Raw genomic sequence first — 21,070 nt, 5'->3', positions numbered from 1 at the left:
TTCGTGGTAACCAATCCTATTCCCTTCTCTGCCAGGCATCTCCAACTTCTCCTTCTTAACTTATCAAATAATAACAACCTGTTTATCTAGCATATGCTGTGGGTCAAGCTCTGTGATACATACTCTGTATGCATTATATCATTTATTCCTTTATACAGTCCTATAAAGTAGATACTATTACATCATTCTCATTTTACAGATGAGGAAAAATAGGCAACTGCCTCAAGTTACGCTGCTAGTAAGTGACAAAAATTGGATTTCAACCCAGGTCTGTCTCACTACAGGATCTTTGCTCTGAACTGCTAACCTGTGAAAGCCAGACGAGACCCCTGAAATTATCTATTCTCAAATCTTCATTTTATAGATGAGGATGCTTTAACCCAAAGAGCTTAAGTGACATGTTCAAGGTTACACTTTGATTACTGGTAGAGTCAGGGCTAAAACCCAGGGCTTGCTTTTCTATGCTCCTTCTACTACCTCCTATAGCCTTTTTCTAAAATTTGAAAAAAGAAATACATTCTTTCTACACAAACAAACATTCCTATAAAGTATCAATCTGACTTACTATACAATGCTCAGGTGACCCTCTCTGATTTCTCTGAAGTCTCCAAAAGCTGCTAACTCTTATAGCAATAGCTGATTTAGGGTGATGAACATTTTAAAACTAAAATAACAATATAATCCATAATCTGCTAAGAGTTCTGACTATTAATGCATCAATGATATTTTCCCCTTATATTTTAAATATGATTGATGATCATTTTTTTTTTAATTAATTAATTTATTTATTTTTGGCTGCATTGGGTCTCTTGCTGCGCACGGGCTTTCTCTAGTTGCTGTGAGTGGGGGCTACTCTTTTTTTTTTTTTTAAGAAGACATTGGGGGTAGGAGTTTATTAATTATTTTTTTCTTTTTTGCTGTGTTGGGTTTTCGTTTCTGTGCAAGGGCTTTCTCTAGTTGTGGCAAGTGGGGGCCACTCTTCATTGCGATGCGTGGGCCTCTCACTATCACGGCCTCTCTTGTTGCGGAGCACAGGCTCCAGACGCGCAGGCTCAGTAGTTGTGGCTCACGGGCCTAGTTGCTCTGTGGTATGCGGGATCCTCCCAGACCAGGGCTCGAACCCGTGTCCCCTGCATTAGCAGGCAGATTCTCAACCACTGAGCCACCAAGGAAGCCCGGGGCTACTCTTCATTGTGTGCGTGGGCTTCTCATTGCAGTGGCTTCTCTTGTTGCGGAGCATGGGCTCTAGGCAGGGGGGCTTCAGTAGCTGTGGCACATGGGCTCAATAGTTGTGGCTCACAGGCTCTAGAGCGCGTGGGCTCAGTAGTTGTGGCACACGGGCTTAGTTGCTCGGCGGTATGTGGGATCTTCCCAGACCAGGGCACAAACCTGTGTCCCCTGCATTGGCAGGCAGATTCTTAACCACTCTGCCACCAGGGAAGTCCCTGATGAGCATTCTTTAATACACTCAAACTTGGTTCTCAAACTTGGTTACATATTGTAATCACCTAGGATTGATTTTAAAATGCCCAATTCCCAGGCTATATCTCAGATTAATTAAATTGGGATCTCTAAGGGGGGGCACCAAGGTGTCACCATTTTTTAAAATTCCCAGGTGCTTCCAATATGTAACCACGTTTGAGAACCAGGTTATAATAACAATTGAAATTTTAAAATAATGTTTTGGGAGATCATAGATCAAAAAAGCTAAACTAACACAATCTCTAACATTGTTATCAACTATATTAATCCATCTTCCTCAAAAAATGAGTAGAGAAAAATCTAAGAAATTTCAAAAAACAAAAAACTCTCATCATAGAACATCAGCCTCAATTACTTAAACTCCTTGTAGCTGATGCTTCAGAGAAACACACAGAAATCCTTAAACACACACATTAAAAGAGTAACCTGAGCTACCAGCCAAAATGAGCTCATAATCATAGACACACATTCATTGTTGTTTCCATACACACATCAGGAAGCACCAATCAGGAATGTAAAGAACCACACTCATAAATCAACCAATTACAGTCCTTTTTCCAAAGCTAATTCCAAGAGGCTTCTTCCTTGATCTAAGTCATTAGTACATGAAAACTGTTTGCATTTCACAAGCATGTTTAAACATCACAGGTTTTGTATTCCATAATAGAAGAAAATGTGATTGATTACTCATGGGGTCACATGACTAATCAAGAGAGGATTTTAATCACTGTGAATAAGAAAATAATAGAATTAACATAAAATTAATGAAAATTGTACTTTCTAGTTATAAAAACTTAGTTATAATAAATATTTGTATTTCTTACTTTTATCAGAGTATAATTAACCCATTCTTTTTTACCTTCCTCAGTTTTCTATTCCTCCATGGAAAATTATGCTTTGACCCTGATCTTACCTATTTTTAGTCCCAGCTACACAGTAAACTGGCAAGGCTAAATATTTTCAGTATTTCCTTTATTAGAATTTGATTGAAATAAGAAATACATATCAAAATATTTATTTTTGTAACAATTATATTTGCACTCAAAGCAATTTGATGAGATTTTTCTTAATACTTCAAGAATAACTATTCTGACCCAGGCATAATTCAGAAGAAAACATATCTACTTACTGGTATCATCCAGTTAGCCAGGTCACCATATTTGGAAACCTGCATGGCTCCTAGCATTGTTAGATTGACATGTCCCCTGAGAAAGATAAAGAAGAAATATAAAGCAAACTTCACAAGCTTTATGTCCCTTTTGCTTGAAATTGCCAGCAATGAAAATAAATAATTCTAACCTCCCCCCCACCAAAGCACATTTGCTTTCCTCCACTCAACACCTGATTTCCAAATAGATTGGCTCAAGCTAATGTAGAGAAATAACCATTAAGAGTTCTTTTTAAAAAATTATAGCCTATACTGTCTCCAAAAACAAATTAAAAACAGGTGTACACAGTGAGTTTGTTTCCTTCAGTGAGGGAGAATATGGCTAGATTTGAAAGCAAACACCAGCTAGAAAATGAAAACACAGTTTGTAGAAAATGTTAGGATCCTCAGAAAGAGCCTTAAAAGTGTTTACTTTAGTTGGCACAGATATATATTCCATTTTGAGGGTTCCTTTGATAATAGCGGGCTGGAAGTACCAACTGCCAACATTCAATGTGAATAATTTCACATCTTGGTGCAGCCAAACAAGCCCATGATCACTTTCTGGCTGGGAGAGGTGTCTATGTTTCAGAGTCTTGCTAACAGACTCAGGGGATGACTCAGCTCATTACAAGTCATGTGAAACATGAGGGGCTCCGTTATTACATACCCTCTAATCATCGCAAATGATTCATCGCTGGAGAAATAAGAGGCTCCTGGAAGAACAGTAACTGTTTCCTTGCCTACACAGACACACACACACACACGGGAGAAAAAGAGGAAAGAAAAGGCTATTAGATTTCTAAGAGTGGAAATCATGGTGGAGACAGAGGTCTATACCTTCTCTGTTTCCTACAGAACTAAGGGTCCCTTGTGGCAGCAACAGGGGTATGGGAGACACAGCGGGAACTGTTCACCTATGAAGAAGAGAATTTTGTCACTAACATTGTTCAGATTTGCCCTTGCATGGTGATAATAAAAAGCAGCCCAACTTTTAATTTTATTATTGTTTTGAAATTCTCTACAGACCATGCACCTCTCTACTGCCTATTATTACATAACCATCCCCGCCTCCCACCAGACTCAGTCCCTTCACAAGCCCCTGTTAAATGCTAATAGGAGTGACGAGGAAAGGAGTTGCTGGGATACACCTGTCAAAACCCATGCTACTGTAAGTCACTGGAGCAAAGATGTGGAACAGACATGAAGGAATACAACTTGAAGGGAGTGACACAGGAGATGCTCCTCAGATATTTCTTAAAATTCAGTAAATAACCTAGAAAGAGAGGTCTCACCTAACTCCTTAACATCACTGGGACTGAATCTCTTCTTCAATCTCTCTCTCTCTCTGCTTCATTTTTCTTCCCTTGCTCCTATGTTTCTATTAAAACCAAAGAAGGTAAGGACCTCTCACAAAACTTACATCTCATAATAAATGTACAGAACTGGAAAAGTTCTTCAAGGTCATCCAGTCCCCACACAACCTATAATATCACCTGACTCAAACTTGAGCTGCTTTTTTCTTGTGACCTGTCTGTGCAGGAGCTTTAGGTGCCTAGGAGAAGCTTCTGGTCTCAATAGAAAAGTGCTCACATGCCACTTTGCCAAAGGTAAGTCAACTGTCTGATAACACCTCATGCCATGGCCTCAGTGTGATAGGGCAGACAAAGAGAAGGGGAAGAAAAGTGATTCCAAGATTAGAACAGAGAGAAGCTCTTGGACACAACAGGACCAGACCAATCTGATCATGCTCAGCTGTGCAACAACAGCCATAACCTCAACTTCTCAAGTCTTCCCTGAGAGCTAACTTCTCCTCCAATATCCCGCTCCATTTGAGCTCAACTGTAAAGCAAGGGTAAGACTATTTATATCATGCTGAATTATTTATTGGCCAAAAAAGTTTGATTCTAAGCAAAGGAAACATTTTCACATCTTCTAAAGGACCACAAAGCTGAAAAGCTTTGGAAAATACTTTCTGGTGCGGTTAGTAGTGGCTGGCTTTTAGACAGCACGTAATATTTGGAGAATTAAATGAAATAGTGCATGTGAAGTCTTTAACTCTAGTACCTGGCATAGAGAAAGGACTCTGTAAACATTACTTTTATTATTGTCATTGTTATTATTCCTCACTGCAAACCTGCCTGTTGAAAAGACAGTGCCATCACCCCTTTAGGGATAAATGCTACACGGGCAAGCAATTCACTTTTATGGTGCGGTTATACACCAGCCCGTGAACTCCAGGTTTCAGGACAAGTGAAATACAACTAAACCTTATCCTAACACAACTTTCACGTCCAGCAAATACAGTTCCTCACCAATCCTGTGAGGTGGAGAGGCAAGGAAGAACTTGCAGGCTGAAAATGCAGAGAAACAAAAAAATCTCAATTCTTTGTTCTCTATGTGATAAATCACAATGACTTCCAGAAGGCCATCTCAACCAGCTGGTAGGACATAGAAGGCATTATTTACCACTTACAGGAAACTTTGAGATCAAAGCAGAGAGCTTCAGCTCTCCCCATGTGATTTATGAAGGATGGCTTTATTAAAGAGCCCAGAAAATAATTCTTATGAAACAAAGTTATTGTCAGGCCCCTGCTAACACATTCTGGCATCTTATAAATACATTCTTTGGAAGCAAAGTTAATTTTCATCATTTTTAATATCCAAAATCTAAACAAAAAAAGGTATCCTAAAGTTGAATCCATGCTTTTCAAATGCAACGTCCAAATTTAGTCAAGAAACAATTATAATCAATAATACAATCAATATCTTAAAGAAAAAGGGTCTTTCTTATTTGATTTTTCCTAATTGATTTCTGTCTCCTCCAAATTTGCTCGTGTGTATGTCTATATCCTCTAATGATATTCAGGCAATAGAGTTACTCAATTTCATAGTTTTGAGTCCTTTGTCTCATGATGTAACATGTCATTCACTCAATATCAAGTAAATGTCTACTCTGTGCCTTGAACAATGTTACACACAAAATGCAGATGCCCTAAACGAATGGTTCTCAAACTTTAACACCCATCAGAATCACATGGAGGGCTTATAAAAATGCAGACTGCTGAGCTCAACTCCCTAGAGTCTGAGAATTTCCATCGCTAACAAGTTCCCAGTGATGGGGATGCTAATGCTGTGTCTCTGGGGACCACACTTTGAGAACCACTGCCCCAGGAAAAAGGAACATAATACCCAGCAAGAGAGACGAATATACACAAGTAATTACAAGGCAAAATGTGGTATGCTTATGAGACACTAGATGTGTTGTGGGTTCGAAGGAGGGGCACTTCTAAGCCACAGAAGGAACTGGAGAGGACAAATGAACCGGGATTTCAAGGATAGGTATAATGCATTTCTATAGGACATTACCAATAAAGAGATGGGGATAAAAAAGGAAGGGACAGAACCAAACAAAAGTGAAAGGCACAGGAAGAGCAAAGTCATGGAGGAAGGAAAGCACCAGTCATGGTCAGAAGAGATCCAGCAGTTCAGTATGGGTGGACTCAGAAGACCTTGTAGGGCGTAGAGAAAGATAAATTTGAAAAGGTCAGTCACAACCATTAGATAGATCTTGAATGCCATACTATTTGAACTTTAATGTTCAGGCCTGTGATTCTTCAGATGTGGCACACAGACCTCTGGAGCAGGCACTATTGATGCTGGGAGCTGGATAACTGTTCTGGTTATTGTAGGATATTTAACAGCATCCCTGGCTTCTACCCACTAAATGCCAGTAACACTGGCAATCAAAAATGTCTCCAGGGTTTCCCTGGTGGCACAGTGGTTGAGAGTCTGCCTGCCGATGCAGGGGACACGGGTTCGTGCCCCAGTCCAGGAAGATCCCACATGCCGCGGAGCGGCTGGGCCCGTGAGCCATGGCCGCTGAGCCTGCGCGTCCGGAGCCTGTGCTCCGCAACGGGAGAGGCCACAACAGTGAGAGGCCCGCGTACCGCAAAAAAAAAAAAAAAAAAGTCTCCAGACATTGTCAAATGTCCCCAGGGGAGAGAAATCACCCCTCCTTCCCACGGAAAACCACTGCTCTAGAGGTACATGGCAGGAACCAGGGATATTCAAAAGCCAGGAGATTAATACGGTGGTTCTTTCTAAGTCGTTTTAATCAAAAGGAAGTCATTTAAAACATTATTTTGATATTAAAGTAAGAAAATAATATTAAGAAATAGGGAAGAATGCAAAATGCACATTAATATGAAAGCTAACATGAGATTTATTAGAAATTTCACAATTCCATTGGGATACTGCAAATCTTCCTGGGACCTTGGAAATGTTCTAAGCACTGCCTTATGCACCTCGGTAAAACTCAGGTTATCAGTGGATATAGCTCAACGTGCAGAGAAGAAGGCCAGGGGCGAGCGGCAGGAGACCCTGTGTTAGTCCAGTCCCTAGCAACGTGATCTTGAGAACATCATGTCACGTTTCTGGGCTTGAGTTTCCCAATCTGTACAACAGGTTTTCACTTGAGGTTCAAATGATTTAATATATTTGAAAAAAGTAAGCTGTAAGCTATGTAGTGCTATACAAGTGGTCATTCATTGTTATATAACCATATGAAATTATTACTTAGAAAAAGGGATCCTTAGAAATAGCTGTATTATTATTTTAAAATTTTAATACACTGATTATGCCCAGAAACATAACTCTTTATATTCCTTCCAAGGGATTTCTATAGAAATCGTTTCAAATTAACACAAACAATGGGCTGATCTTCCTGGTAATTTCCAAACTTGGGGAATTGTGGAAACACCAATTTATATTCTGGGTTCTCGAGTTCAAAGTATTTCCTCCCTAACTTAGCTCCGAAGTCAAAAGCATCATAAATTCCAAAGAGGACTTTGATGAAAGAGATAGGATATTATTAAACTATTCTGCAGCCTGGCTTCCCCAAAGCAATGAATTCTTGTTTTACAAAGTAGTTTAAGATTATATGTGATATCTCAGAAGTTGACATCTAAAACTGGTGGCTTCATCAGGATTGAGCTAAAGCTCAATGGAATCAGAAACTCCTACTGTCCAATGATGTCACTGAAAAGATTAACTATTTTTCCAAAGAAAGTGGGTTTTATGAGCTCAAGCCTGATATTTGGAAAATGGAGTTATTCATTTTGCAAATAACTCACTAACATTAATTAATTAAACCAAGCAGCAAATATTTTCACAGATCAACGAGCTATTGCTAAAGGGTACAGTACAATTAAATTACAGCCTTGGTTAAATGTCATTGCTTTACCACAGTGGGCCTTTCAGAGTTGAGTCGTGTTAACTAACTCAACTATTCAACCAGAAGCTGTTTTACTTTCAAAAATCCTAAGCATCAAACATCAATTCTACTTGGCAGCTGGCCTTTATGTTCAGCTCTTACTTCTTCTCTTCTGAAATTTACACACACTGTTTTTGAACATGAAGTAACGATAATACTTTTGCGGGGGTAGAGTGAATAGGAGTAGAAGAATAGTAAAGAAAAACATGCTAGAATATAAAAATTAGCTTCTTATGGACAGCCCCATTCTAAGGATAATCTTTAGCCCCAACACGGTGGCAGTGCTGCCTCAAGCATGGGCAAAAGGTCTGACCTGTTTTTCCTTCTCTAGGCTGCTGCTACATGTGACCCTATGTCCCAGTCAAATAAAAGGCTAATAATAAAAGGCAAAGCATATGAATGCAGGAATTAAGGAGAAGACAGGCTGGAGTCCCCAGTACAAAGAAACTCTGTATTTATTACTTACACCACTGGGTTGCACTGAGTGGCAGAGTACATCCTTAAGCACCCTTGAACCTTTGAAGGATGCTCTCCTAACTCTGATGTCGATTAGAGGACAGTAAGTATCAACCACAACAAAAACCTCAGTGCACCAGATCTTGGTTTTGGCCACTATGGATCCACTCCCCACCTTCTCATCATGAGAAAGCAGACCTATTTCAACCTAGGATTGGCCAATGGGAGGCACAAGCAGGAGACCCAGCAGAGAAGACCTCCATTCTCACTCTCACCCAGGTTTCTGCAAGATGGTCGTGTTCCTCTACAAAGACCCTGCTTCCTGTTAGGTGGCCCTCTCCCACAGCTGCCCCTTAAGGCCTAGGAGTGATAAGAGCTCCCTGTGGGGGCTTCCCTGGTGGCGCAGTGGTTAAGAGTCCGCCTGCCGATGCAGGGGACGCGGGTTCGTGCCCCAGTCCGGGAAGATCCCACATGCCGCGGAGCGGCTGGGCCCGTGAGCTATGGCCGCTGAGACTGCGCGTCCGGAGCCTGTGCTCCGCCAACGGGAGAGGCCACAACAGTGAGAGGCCCGCATACCACAAAAAAAAAAAAAAAAAAAAAAGAACTCCCTGTGGTGCTTCAGCATCCTTTCTGGTTTCCCTTAATCTTCTCTGCACCCTTGTAAACTGTCCCTTCCTTTAATTCTCCTCGTTACCCCACCTGAGAGTGCTCTCAGGACGCTGACTGATTGACCCACCAAAGCTCCTACCATTATATGTAGCCCCTCCTGCAATTTCTCCTTTATCTTACTGTGCCCTAAATAGGGAAGACCTCTGACAGGCAATCTGGACCAAGAGGGCACTAGGAAGGCTTCTCTCTCGCTTCCTCCATGAAAAATACAGTGGCATACTCTCCAGGAAAAGACAAAGAAACAAACCCAACTCTTTGCTATTACTTGGCAGAGAACTAAATTAATAGCAAAGGAAAAGGCTGGAAAAACATGTGATGAGTGAGTTTACCTGCATTGATTAGATCTGCATCAACTTCATTTTCTAATGGGTAAGGACCCTGTCAAATAAAGCACATGTTCAATTAGGAAAAGAAGTTTCTCACTGAATCACACATTAAAACTGAAATATAAGTAACTTTGCTTAAAACCCTAGAAAATCATGAAAACCCTAGGAAATCATCAAAAGACTTGAGGTGAACCTTTTCAAAATAATCCCAGTGTTTTCATGGCTCTGTTTTCCACGTTGATTTGTCTTTTCTATGCTACAAACTGTGCTTGGGTAAGTGAAAAATATTTTCTAAAAACTACCAAAGTCTGAAAGAAATGTTAAGCTGTTGGAAATACAGGTGAATAAAAAAGTAATTATTTACTACCTACTATGCAGCCGATGTTATTCAGAAATCTTCCTGTTAGTATATCAATGAATACAAACTAAATGGCTGCCTTATTTGGCTAGAAGGGTCTGGAGAAGCACAGTTTCAGCTTTGGTATGTAGCACCTAAAGGCTCGGATTTGGAGTTCTAACCTTATCTCTCAGTCCATCTAAGTTTTGATACCTTTATTTTGTTTTTGCCTGGTAATTCTCACTAAGTTTTTGTTTTTTAATTTTCTATGTATTCTTATAAACCATCTCTAATTACTTGGAGTGAGTAGTTTCATAACATAACATATATTCAACGAAAAGGGAGGAAATGGAAAAAGGGAAAAGAAAAGGTCTAAATTAGAGCCAAGAATGAGGAAATATTGGCTGTGAAATTTTAATATACTTTCAAAAAAAGGGACCAAAAATTTATTCTTTGAATAAATTGAAATGGCAACTAATGTTTTAGACCTGTGTAAATTTTTCTTTAAACAGTGACAATGGGTAATTCATATTGACTTATTTCTCTTGTCTTCAAAATGAGAGAATTGGTCACTCTAGATAATCTCTAAGGTACCTTAAAAAATTTAAGTCTTTGACTGCAATATGAATCTGCTTTTATCCAGACTCACATCATTTTTGTGTTTCTGAAAGTGATCACAATTATTGCCTCAATCAGTATCAACTACAATCTCATGACCATTATTTATATTTTAAATACTGGATATACATTTTCCATATGTACAATTTGTACTGCATTAACAGTTAAGAGCTACTGAAAAACAATAAAAGATTAGGAATATTATAAATTGTCAGACTATAAGTTATCTCTGCCATAATTAATAAGTAAATAAAAAATGTTACCCAGGAAGCTGAAGTATTTCTTAATTTTATTATAATATTGAATAAAGAGAATGGCCAAATTCTATGAGAATATTGAGCCCATCTGGAAGGTTAATCTTGAGGAAGGGAAAATTCTACCCTTTTGAACAACTTGGCCTCAAAACAAGTATTACATGAGGAGAACTTCTTGAATTAATCAACTGTAAAAAAAATGTCCTGTCCTAAAGTAGAAATGTTACTCTTCAGTTTCTCATGCTGAGACTTACTGATTTTTATTTAATGTAGAATTGTTAATGACCTTCATTATCTTGTTCAATCACACAAAGGTTAAAAATAACTACCTAAACAGGATGGTGTGAGATGTCTGAAGCAGATGCACTAGGGGAGATGGAAGCTGGTACAGGGACAAAGGAGGAGCAGTCGGAAAGCTCATAGTCAGGAAACTACCATCTACTCCAAAAAATACAACACGACGTGCTCACAAGTACCACCATTTTATGGGAAAAGTTAAATGTTTTATTATGAGGATAAAAAGAAAGAAAAACAAGATTGGGAACTTTAAGGTAACAACTCTCAGTTTTAAGAAGATTTCACTATATAAAATATCTCATTCTCCATCAAGATTGAATAAATAAAACTTTAATTTCTATCTTACCAAACCCAGGACTCCATTTTCACTTTGCAGATGGACAGTCATACTGGGGCTGATAAAGTTGCTGGCCAGAAGCGGTATTCCTATGCCCAAATTAGCTGGAAAAAAAACGTTAAGGTCCAGCATATAAAAGATAGATTATGTCATAAATCTTCTACATGAATAAATCTGAACATAGGCCTTCTTTAAAGGCACTTACTCTGAATGTAATCACTGAATACATTCTCCCACCACCCTCTAGGTATTATTTTGTAATTTTTTCAAAAAGGAAATCTCTTAATCACAGCTTTCCCCATAAAGATATCAAAGTAGTGGCTTCAGAAAACTAGCCAAGAGGTCATTTTTATTGTAAGACATAGTTAGCAAATTTGGACTGTATTATGATTTATTATGACTGATGACTGATATAACATGGCCTGACCTTTGTTTAAAAGCGTTTTTCACTATTCAAAACTGCAACTGAAAATAAAGATGATGACAATTTTCTAAAAAGGGCTACCATTTTTTAATTTTAAAAGAAGTTTTATGACAACACCAAAATGTCTGCCTAAATTGTATAGATTCCTTTGGATCACTGTGATAACATCCATTGGTAACTGAACCTTCCCTAAGACATAAATAGGATGGTGGGGATGTTTAAGCTTCAGTGAACACATTTGAGACCATATAAAAAAAAAAAGCTGTGTTACAGCATCAAAGAGCTAACTGGTTGGGATTAGAAGATGCAAACTATTATATATAGAATGGATAAACAACAAGGTCCTACCATATAGCACAGGGAACTATATTCAATATCCTGTGACAAACAATAATGAAAAAGAACCTGAAAAAGAATCTATGTATGCATAACTGAGTCACTTTGCTGTACAGCAGAAGTTAAACACAACATTGTAAATCAACTACACTTCGATAAAATTTTTTCTTAAAGAAGAGCTAACTGAGGGTATTAAATCTTCTTCCTTAGGTGATCAAAGTTCTGACTCGTATGCAGTGGTGTGGATTCGACCTTGTCTCTCAATACAAGCAGGCTGACCAGATCAGAAATACTAACACTGTCTGTGGGAATTCCCTGGTGGTCCAGTGGTTAGGACTTGGCACTTTCACTGCTGTGGGCCTGGGTTTGATCCCTGGTTGGGGAACTAAGATCCTGTAAGCTGTGCACTGTGGCCAAAAAAACAAAAAACAAAAACGGACGCTGTCTGGAACTGCTGTCCACCTACCACTGCAAACCACAGACTTTGATAGAATTAGTGCAAAGAATGATGGCACGCTAATGAGATTCTAATAACAGTGAGTGCTTTGTGAATGAAGTCCAGAAAAGATAAAGTTTATATATGCTGCCATATTATAGACTACAAAGGCCAGCAGGACAACTCAATGTGCCAGTTCACCTTGTGTGAATACAGTAAGTCTTTGAAGCTATGATGATAGTTTCTTGGTTCACCTCTTACCAAATCACAATCTAGTGTAGACTTATTTGTACTTCATTTCTCACAGTGATGCATGGAACACACTGAGGTATTAATTCCATTATAATTATAAGCAGGCATTTTCAGGTAAGGGCAACCCAAATTACAAGTTTTATACACCCCCTCTTTCATCATATGCTATAATCTTCTCAGTTCTTTAGTATTTTTTAGTGAGTCAAATACCAGGGAGAAAAAAAGCCTATGTAATTTGGGTTGAAAAAGAGTAGGTGCTATGGAAAGACCATTTATATGAACTGACTTGCAAATATTTTTCATAGGCAATACAATGACAGTGAATAAAGGATACCTAGAAGCCATTATATCTAAAAATCAGCATTATCATAGAGTCAGTGTTAAAATATCAATGTTAAATCAATTGACTGGAGGTAAGAAGAAAACCCAGAGACTAGCTTTCACCTGTTCAGCTCACTTGGTTGACTCTATACCTTGCTGATACTGGAGGTGGAAGAGGAAGCACTATTATACTTTCTTCCCCTATGTGAATTCCCACCATAACCCAATGTATAAACTGAAAGATAAAGAAAAATGAAGTGGTGGAGGTAAAAAGAAAGTAAAAAACAGTTCTGTCAATATCAGTCTGAAAGAAGTTTTTCTTTTTTTTTTTTTTTTTTTTTTTTTTTTTGCGATACATGGGCCTCTCACTGTTGTGGCCTCTCCCGTTGCGGAGCACAGGCTCCGCACGCGCAGGCTCAGCGGCCATGGCTCACGGGCCCAGCCGCTCCGCGGCATGTGGGATCTTCCCGGACCAGGGCACGAACCCATGTCCCCTGCATCGGCAGGCGGACTCTCAACCACTGCGCCACCAGGGAAGACCCTGAAAGAAGATTTTTATGGACTAGGGGAAGCTCAGAGAATGGAGACACATGTCATGTTTCTACTACTTCCTGTCCCAGGCCTTTAAGTATGGCTTTACTGGATTCACCATTCAACAAATATTTATCTTATCATACACTACTTGAATTTACACGTATTATTTGTATTCTATAGTTCAACAGTTGATGTCTTGAAAATCAGCAAAATGGCGAATAGACTCACTGTTATTTAAACACGTTCAAAATCCAAACACTAATTGCACTAAACCATCTTAACCTACCTCTTTTTTGACAAAGTATTCAATATCTACAGCAGAATCTGAATCATTCATTGAATACCCTTACAAAACATCAGACATAAAAGGGTACATTCACAGAATCTTTGTCAGGGGAAACAAGAGGTTGTTAAGAAGTTGGATCTTACGTTTCAGTGAGTATGTAAATGTCAGAACACAGAGAAAGTAAATAGCACTGGTTATAAGTAGTACTTCTGAGATTTGAAACCCTCACCTTGGGTAATCTCTTCTCCCAATTACCCTTAGCCAAATGCCAAATTATACTGAAATTCCTTATATATTAGAGAACAGCTAAGGAAATTTTCAATCACCATTTTGTTTCAAGAAGGCAAAAGGATTATAATTCTAATTTCATTTATCATGATATCTTTAGGTTATATGCCACATTTGTAAAAATTGATCAATTGCTTTAGAAGTTACAATGGACTAGAAAGGAATCACTATGCAGGAGGCCTAGTAACCTGATGAATATGTAAAAAGTGAGGGCTACGTCTTTGCCCAGCCCACGGGGCAAGGAATAAAGGATACCATACATGCCATCCTCAAATTCAAGAGCTGCCCGCTTGATGATACGTTCCCTTACGTTATCTCCAGGTTTACCAGATGTGGTTTTTACATCTTCCTCTTTCCGGATTGATAAACGCTTTAAAATAAACAGAAATAAATTATTCATGGTTGAGGTATACTTTGTATTTTAACACTACTGAAATACAAAACTCTCTCCCATTACTACTATAAGGCAAATCTGCAATATAATGTAGAGAATTTTTAAATTTAAAAAGAATACTGTGGATAAAATTTGATGACAGAAATAATTCTTTAAAATGTAAGTGAAAAGACTTCCCTGGTGGTCCAGTGGCTAAGACTCTGCGCTCCCAATGCTGGGGGCCCAGGTTCAATCCCTGGTCAGGGAACTAGATCCCACATGCTGCAACTAATACCCAGTGCAGCCAAATAATTAAATTTAAAAAATAAATAAAACAAACAAACTAATTAATTAATTAAAAAGTAAGTGAAAGAGGTCAGATGTTTGAAGAGGAAGATATAATTGTTCTGTCTCTTTGAAGTAAATAATCCTCTGTTACTGTCACACTGAGTGTCACTACTGTTACTCTAAGACTCCTGCAACTGAACTCTCCTCAGGTGCTCTGGGATGGAGCCAGAATAAAGAAAAGGGAATAGACCTTGGGACTTTATTTTTGCAGGGCTGTGAGAATGTGTTTAGCAGGTATTGCTGCTGCCAATTGCCTATTTCCACATGCAGAGTCTAGACTGGTTTTGCTATAACTGAAACACAGCAATCATAGAAATATCCAGAAACCAGCCAGAAAACTATTTCCGTTACTAAATCTCCTTGATACAGACTCTGGTTCCTGTTTGCAAATGTCCCGTTTTTGATCTCTGGCCGCTGACATTAGTTTTAGATTGCAGAATGCCTTTCTGTTTGATGTCTGTGGGTAGAGGGTATCTCTGAATCCACGGTATCTCTTACTGCATGTCTATTCTGTTGCCGATCCCTAGACACTTCTGAATCTTGATATCAATTCTGGTCCAGCTGGTCTTCATGCTCTCAGTAGCCTTAGAGTACCTCCAATGCTCCCGGTACCCACTCCTTGCCACGATCTCATACCCATCAGCTGCCCAGAGCCCAACACTCATGGGAAATGATGTTCTGTCTGGACTCTATAATGTGCAAAGACTTCAAGATAGATAGACAGTTCTGAACACTCAAACACTAAGAGTCCAGCAGGGGTAAAGCCACCAAAGACTTGATTATCCTTCTCTACCCTGTAGGACAGCCAGCCAAAACTATGCATCATAAATTAGGACAGTTACAAAAGCCTAGAAGACACAGCCTAGAGAAGCATGTAATTTGGTGATATACACAAGGAACTGTTGAACCGGACAATTACACAGACAATCATGTCCCCTCAAGATAGACACATGAGAAGCTCCTATTAAGATTCAGAGCAAGACTTCCTGTTCAGCTCTAATTCCTTATCATCTAGAATAGTCCCAGGGACATATCTCTGACAGTCAGGTCCATAAATACTGACAGACAGGCTAAGTCAATTACCTCAATCCTTTTCTCATATTTTTCTCCCTTTATAAGGCGATGTACATAAATCTTAGGAATATGAATGTCTTCTGGGGCAAATGATCCAATATCCACAATTTCTTCAACCTAGGCAAAAAGAAAAAAAATTTAATTACATAGTGAGAGCTTAAACTGAATATTTTTTATTAAAAAAAGATGAAGTATATGCATCTTTACATCCAACTTAGGCTGGATATACAATGTAAGTATACATATACACATACACACACACATGCACACACAAATATACATATAAATCAGAGAGAGAGAAAGAATAAGTACACACGCAAACATACAAACTTCTAGATCCACAAAAATAGAAGAAATTCAAATACATGTGTCTGAACATAAAATACAGAACATAAAGCTCTAAAACTTTGCTTAAAACAGCCTCAGTTACAAATTTGTCAAGTGGTTTGTCAGTACAGCTGCTTGAACTTTCACAAATTGCAGCTCAACTATGCAAAATCTGAAAGCACATCCCTTAAACCCAGATTTTCAAAATTAATGGGAAATTTATCATATCAAAGACAAAAATCTGTAACAACATCTGCTTGGTCAATTGCTTTTTAAATATAGATACAAATGTTATTTGTAACCATTTTTATTTATTCCTGTAATTAGCTTCCTCGGATCATGATAGAACTGCAATTGCTGAAATAATTTTACTTTAAGATTGATCATTAATTTCAATATGGAAATTTGAAAAAGGAAATATTAACTAATAACTGGAAATTCTAAAAATCAGAATTAAAGTTATTCACAGAGCAAAAGGGAATTTTATAGCAATACTGAATGCCCCAAGTTAGTCTGCTATTTTAGAATTCATTTTTAAAGAAGAGAATTCATTTTTTTACATCAACATAAAAAAAAAAAACCCTCAGAATAACAAGGATCAAGAAAAACTACAGTCAACATCATTGAGATCAAAAAATTATATTTCTGGGGACTTCCCTGGTGGTCCAGTGGTTAAGAATCTGTTTTCCAATGCAGGGGATGCAGGTTCAATCTCTATTCGGGGAACTAAGATCCCAACATGCCGTGGGGCAAGTAAGCCCGTGTGCCTCAACTACCGAGCCCACTCTCTCTGGAACCCAAACGTCACAACTAGAGAGAAGCCCATGTGCCGCAACTAAGACCCAATGCAGCCTAATTAATTAATTAATTAATTAAAAAATTTTAATTAAAAACAAAATTATCTTTCTGGTGCCAAGAAAATATCGTCTTGAAGACTGAGAGTGCTCAGCTTAATAGATGTCATACCCAAAGCAAAGAACTATCTGCAAATGAACTGACTTGTACAAGGAGAGTTGTATTATACTGTCTCCTTAAACTAGTAACTAAACTCTCCAGAAGTTTTTGAGGTTAAGCACCCACCTTCCTTTCTGCTATTCTACCATGTATGCCCACTCCACACTTCCTCCACAATGAAAGAATAACAGGGATTAACAAGAGTCATTTTCATTATTGTGCACTACTTCTAAATAGCTGAAGAAGAATAGGACATAATGGATAAAAGCTATCTTCTCTGATAAACAGAAGGATCTTAACAAAAATGAAACAGAAACTCCAAAGAAGAGTCAATAAACATGTGGGCATCCAAGTTGAAATAGTGCGTAGAGATGTCCATCTATACTCATATGAGAATTAGTCAGAAGGCAAGGGGACTCCCCATCACTGTACTCCATATCTTCTCCTCCAAACTTCTCTATGCTCTGATATATCAAGAGCATAGCCTTCACTTTTTTACATATTCATCAGGTTACTAGGCCTCCTGCATATTGATTCTTTTCTAGCCCAATGCAACCAAGGTGGTGACCAGGTAGATAGGAGGTGGACACAGGAAATGCAGAGCAGCTAAGCACTACTTCTACCTCTTCAACCAGTTGGAAATTTCAGCCATTAAGGTTCATTCACATCTTTACACTTATTCGATTCAAGCCTTCAAAGAAGTTCTTTTTTTTTTTTTTTTCTTTTCTCGGTACACGGGGCTCTCACTGTTGTGGCCTCTCCCGTCACGGAGCACAGGCTCCGGACGCGCAGGCTCAGCGGCCATGGCTCACGGGCCTAGCCGCTCCGCGGCATGTGGGATCTTCCCGGACCGGGGCACGAACCCGTTTCCCCTGCATCGGCAGGCGGACTCTCAACCACTGCGCCACCAGGGAAGCCCCAAAGAAGTTCCTGACTTTAAAAATTTATCCTGATGATACATGTTTAGAATTACTATTCATGAAAATATTGGCCACGGCATTTGTTAAAATAACAATGAGTTGGAAACAACCTGAAGGATCAACAATAGAATAATGGTAAAATATAAAAGGTGCATCCACATGATAAATCAGTATTATGGCTCTCATAATATTTAATGACATCTCATACATAATGCTTCATAAAAATGCAAGATTCTATATAAATATTTACAGATATGCTCTTCGGCTCAATTATTTCTATATCTACAAAAAACTGAGAGGAAAAACACATAGGAAATTAACACTGAAATGTTAATCATTCTTATCCCTGGGTGACAGTGCCAAGTTATTTTTGTTTAATTTTACTTTTATAATCAAGAGGTGAAAAACCTACAAAATTTTTTTAAAAGATTAAATAGACATTAAGTAGATAGTTTCCAAAACTAGGAAATACAAAAGTGGAGGATGTGATAAATTGCTTAGTTAGCCATGTACCAAAAGGACATGTTAAAAAGAAAATAGAGACTTAAGAAAAACTGTGATTTCTAAACTCTAAAAGCACTTACAACATTATGAAATAAGTTATGGAAACAATTTTGTTTACATTTTCTGAAGATAATGCAAATTATTCTCCATACCTAATGCTTTCAAAAGTTCAGGCCCTCCTGTCTCTTGCTTGAATTATTGCATCAGCTTCCTAATTGGTCTCCCTGCATATACCCTTCAGCAGGAGCGAGAAACATATCGGAAAAGAAAAAAAAGTAACCCTTTTCACTTAAACCAAAACTGTTGATGGTAACCAATTGCGATTTCCTTCTGGTTCCACCAAAGAAAGTTTTGACAAGAAACACCAAATTAAGACCAAGTTTCTTTACCAAGGGCAATTACATCATGACTTTCACAACAAATGGAGTGGAAGAATGTGTCCTGCTAAAACAACTCTGATGAAAAGCAAGAACCTGGTTAAACATAATCAGTTCCAGGCTTTGTCATCCTAATATGAATGATTTTCATATTGTCAAAAATGCATGGGCAGCATTTGTCAACACAATATCCACACTCAACAGTATTGAAAAATCCTATACAAAAATCAAAGCTTTCTCAGAGCTGGTTAGCAGAGTTCATTGCAGAGGAAGAAAATATTTGAAGTACAAACCAAAAGAAGAAAACATATGTTTTCAGACAATCTGTGAAAAGATTTTACAAAAAAAAAAAAAAACTGAAGAAGCAAAACTATCTTAATGCTAGCTATTGAAGGAATTGAAGTCTTCTGTGCTGGTTTTGTGTGATCTTGAGAAAGAACAGTGAGAAAGAACCAATGTAGTGGGGGAGAGGGGGTATCTGGTGAGATCAGGCAGTAACATGAGAGTCAAAGGAAATCTGAAAAGAAAAAGATGAATAGAACAAAGTTTGTTAAGGAAGAAGTAAAAATCAAGGCTCACAAGAGCACTCACTAAACATGGCAGAAACGTACCTCCTGAAATCAGAAGTGGGTAAGATAGAGAATAAAGAACAAAGAAAAAGCCTCAGTGCAAAGCACTGGGCAGGTTTAAGTGTCCTTGGACAAGGTCAAGATGGAGGAGAGGTGGTAGCTAGGAGATGATAAGGTAGCTAAGAGCAACCCAGGCTTCTCCCTGGCACGATGCATAGTCCTTATACAGCACCATCTGGTACATCCAGAAATCCAGACACTTGAGGCTTCTCTAATTAGTACTTGTCTTTGGTTATTAGCAGGAAAATAGAGGCTAGGAAAGGTTAATTACTATTGATTTGAACTTTGTTTTAAAAGTTTGCTCTCTCTACCCTGTACCCTTCCTACTTTATAATTCTGAAAAGTTGTATTTTAAAGTTCGGAGAAGGATAAGAATTGATCCTCAGGTGACAAGTGTTTTTGTTTTTATTGGCGAACATTATATCTCAGGTAAGGTAACAGAGGAGCAGCAAGGCAATAACTTTCTTATTTTTTATTTTATCTTACTGACAACCTCAGTCGGGTATAGCCACAAAAATGGGCCCAGCCCTGAAGGTTGTTAGTGGAAAAAGCTGCACACCTGCAAACCTCGCTGTGTAATACAAAGTGAGGCCTGTGGTGCGAGGAAGGGGAGGAATCACACTGCAGATTTTTTTCCTGAGTCATTTTCATCTTCAAAAAGCCTCAGGATGAATATTCTTCTTTTGTCCAGAAATTTTCAAAGCAGACAACAGCAATAATGGCTAGAATCTTATAACACTAGGTAATCCCAAATTAGCAAAAAACAAAAAAAATGCCTTGGAAGACTAGAAAAATGGAAGAGGGAAGCAATGAGCAATAACAGAAAAAGTTACAAGCTAGATGCAGAGGTGCTCTGGATACTAATTTAACCCAGAAGAATGGGGAAGAGAAAGAGGAAATGTGGAGCAAAAGGGGGGGTCAGCATGCAGGGCATCCCTCCCAAAATATTCAAAGGAGCAAGAAGGTGCACATCTTCTTAAGCTTCATGCTAAGGGGTAATTTGACTAGTACAAACATATAGGAGAAAACGGCATGAAAGCTAAAAAGGCCTGGGTCAAATACATAGGGTCTTAGATGTCTCTATAGAAAAGCACAAAGACTGAAAAGATTAGTGGCTATTAATGAATTTGCAACCTTATAAACGATTGTAACTACAATTGCATAGTCATTGAAACCTTGTAGATGGGATCTCATGCTAATGGACATTCTCCAATGTCCGGTGAAAATAAGCTGACAAAAGAACAAGCTATGTCAAGAAAATATGCACATGCCTGGGAAGCCACTGACCTATGATGAGATGTGGTAAAATATATTTAAAGTGACTTCAAAAGGAGAAATAATATCACACTAATGGCCATATAATCAGAGTGCTCACCAAACTAAAGATGTAGATGGCTTATTTTTAACAGAAATGACAAAACTAACTCAGAAACAAGATAGTGATGTAAGATGGTGATATCATGGGAGATGCCAATTATTTGAACATCTT

At 38.4% G+C, this 21,070-nt stretch overlaps 1 protein-coding gene across 1 annotated transcript in view; it reads right to left on the bottom strand.

Annotated features, from left to right (window-relative positions):
* Positions 1-21,070, bottom strand: part of OXCT1 (3-oxoacid CoA-transferase 1) — a 135,968-nt gene that overhangs the window by 57,828 nt on the left and 57,070 nt on the right. The window contains exons 8-13 of the mRNA XM_082622362.1: positions 15,880-15,987; positions 14,331-14,445; positions 11,208-11,302; positions 9,359-9,407; positions 3,300-3,372; positions 2,612-2,687 (exon numbers count right to left, since the gene is read on the bottom strand). Coding sequence (XP_082478488.1) covers positions 2,612-2,687; positions 3,300-3,372; positions 9,359-9,407; positions 11,208-11,302; positions 14,331-14,445; positions 15,880-15,987 — 516 coding nt within the window. The remainder of the gene's footprint in view (positions 1-2,611; positions 2,688-3,299; positions 3,373-9,358; positions 9,408-11,207; positions 11,303-14,330; positions 14,446-15,879; positions 15,988-21,070) is intronic.

The sequence above is a fragment of the Mesoplodon mirus genome (genome assembly GCF_964341445.2).
Source record: "Mesoplodon mirus genome assembly, chromosome: 5".
Lineage (NCBI taxonomy): Eukaryota > Metazoa > Chordata > Mammalia > Artiodactyla > Ziphiidae > Mesoplodon > Mesoplodon mirus.
Note: the sequence above shows the minus strand (reverse complement) of the source record. Positions and strands in the feature narration are given on the sequence as shown.